The 1,018-nt window shown below is 56.5% G+C and overlaps 1 protein-coding gene across 1 annotated transcript in view; it reads left to right on the top strand.

The window, feature by feature from the left end:
* The window catches only part of LAMB1 (laminin, beta 1), a gene marked incomplete at its 3' end in the record, with an annotated part of 19,444 nt that extends 18,432 nt beyond the window's left edge, over nt 1-1,012 (top strand). Inside the window, exons 18-19 of the mRNA XM_009873400.1 lie at nt 326-489; nt 978-1,012. Coding sequence (XP_009871702.1) covers nt 326-489; nt 978-1,012 — 199 coding nt within the window. The remainder of the gene's footprint in view (nt 1-325; nt 490-977) is intronic.
* Nucleotides 1,013-1,018: the final 6 nt, after the last annotated feature.

Consider the following 1,018-nt stretch of genomic DNA (forward strand, 5'->3'; position numbering starts at 1 on the left):
GGAGGGTGGGAGCAGGGACTCCCTCTTCCCTGCTTGCCCAGGCAGCCAAGAGCAGGTTGCAGGTCCCCAGGGCTTCAGAGAGGCTTTCTCCATTGCAAGTCTTCTGAGAGACACCTGCTTTGGGTCTCATGTACTTATACGGGCATAAGCTAGACAAATTTGTCTCTGTGGGCACAACTACTCGGAGTGTGAGTGGCACAGGAGAGCCATAATGATCTTCCTGCGCTTTGGTTCTTCACGGTGGTTGAAAACCTGAGCATAGTTCTGACAAGGCTGTAGTCCCTTTGCCTGTGGTTCCCTGCATGTCCTGTACCCCGTTACACAGGTGCCAGGCTGGCTACTATGGAGACCCCGTCCTGGGATCAGGCGACCACTGCCGTCCCTGCCCATGTCCTGATGGCCCCGAGAGCGGACGCCAGTTTGCCAGTGGCTGCTACCAGGATCCGGTCACGCTGCAAGTCGTGTGTGTCTGTAGCACAGGATACATAGGTACTTGGCAGGTGCATGGAGCGGGGCTGGTTGTGTTGAACCTCCTGGTGAGAAGGGGGATGTTCATATGGGTCACTGGGTGTGACCACATGAATGTGTTGCTGCTGGAGGTCGGCAGCCCTTGGAAGGTGCCAGGGCAGAGCAATTTGTGCAGGCGATGCCAGCACCACCATGAACCTCATCCCCAGGAGCATGGCGAGGGATGAGAGGTGGTTGGTAGAGGTGGGCAGGACAGCGGTGGAACTGAGGGGATGAGTGTGCTGGCAGCTGGGCTGCAGCACCATGCCTTGGTGCCCCATATGGAACCATCAACGCTGCACCAGGCTGCTGCAGTCTCACCAAGCACTGCCTCTGTCGCTTTGAGCATGATCCAATTAACCTTCCTCTCATTAATGGCCTTTATTGTCTTGCCTCAGTCTTGCCGTTTACGGGGCTGTGCACTAGCGAGCCCTGATGGCAATTCCCACCGTGCCTGTTTGTTCAAACAGGCAGTCGATGTGATGAATGTGCGTCTGGCTTCTTTGGGAGC

This window comes from Apaloderma vittatum, unplaced genomic scaffold (genome assembly GCF_000703405.1).
Source record: "Apaloderma vittatum isolate BGI_N311 unplaced genomic scaffold, ASM70340v1 scaffold13017, whole genome shotgun sequence".
In the NCBI taxonomy this organism is placed as follows: Eukaryota; Metazoa; Chordata; class Aves; order Trogoniformes; family Trogonidae; genus Apaloderma; species Apaloderma vittatum.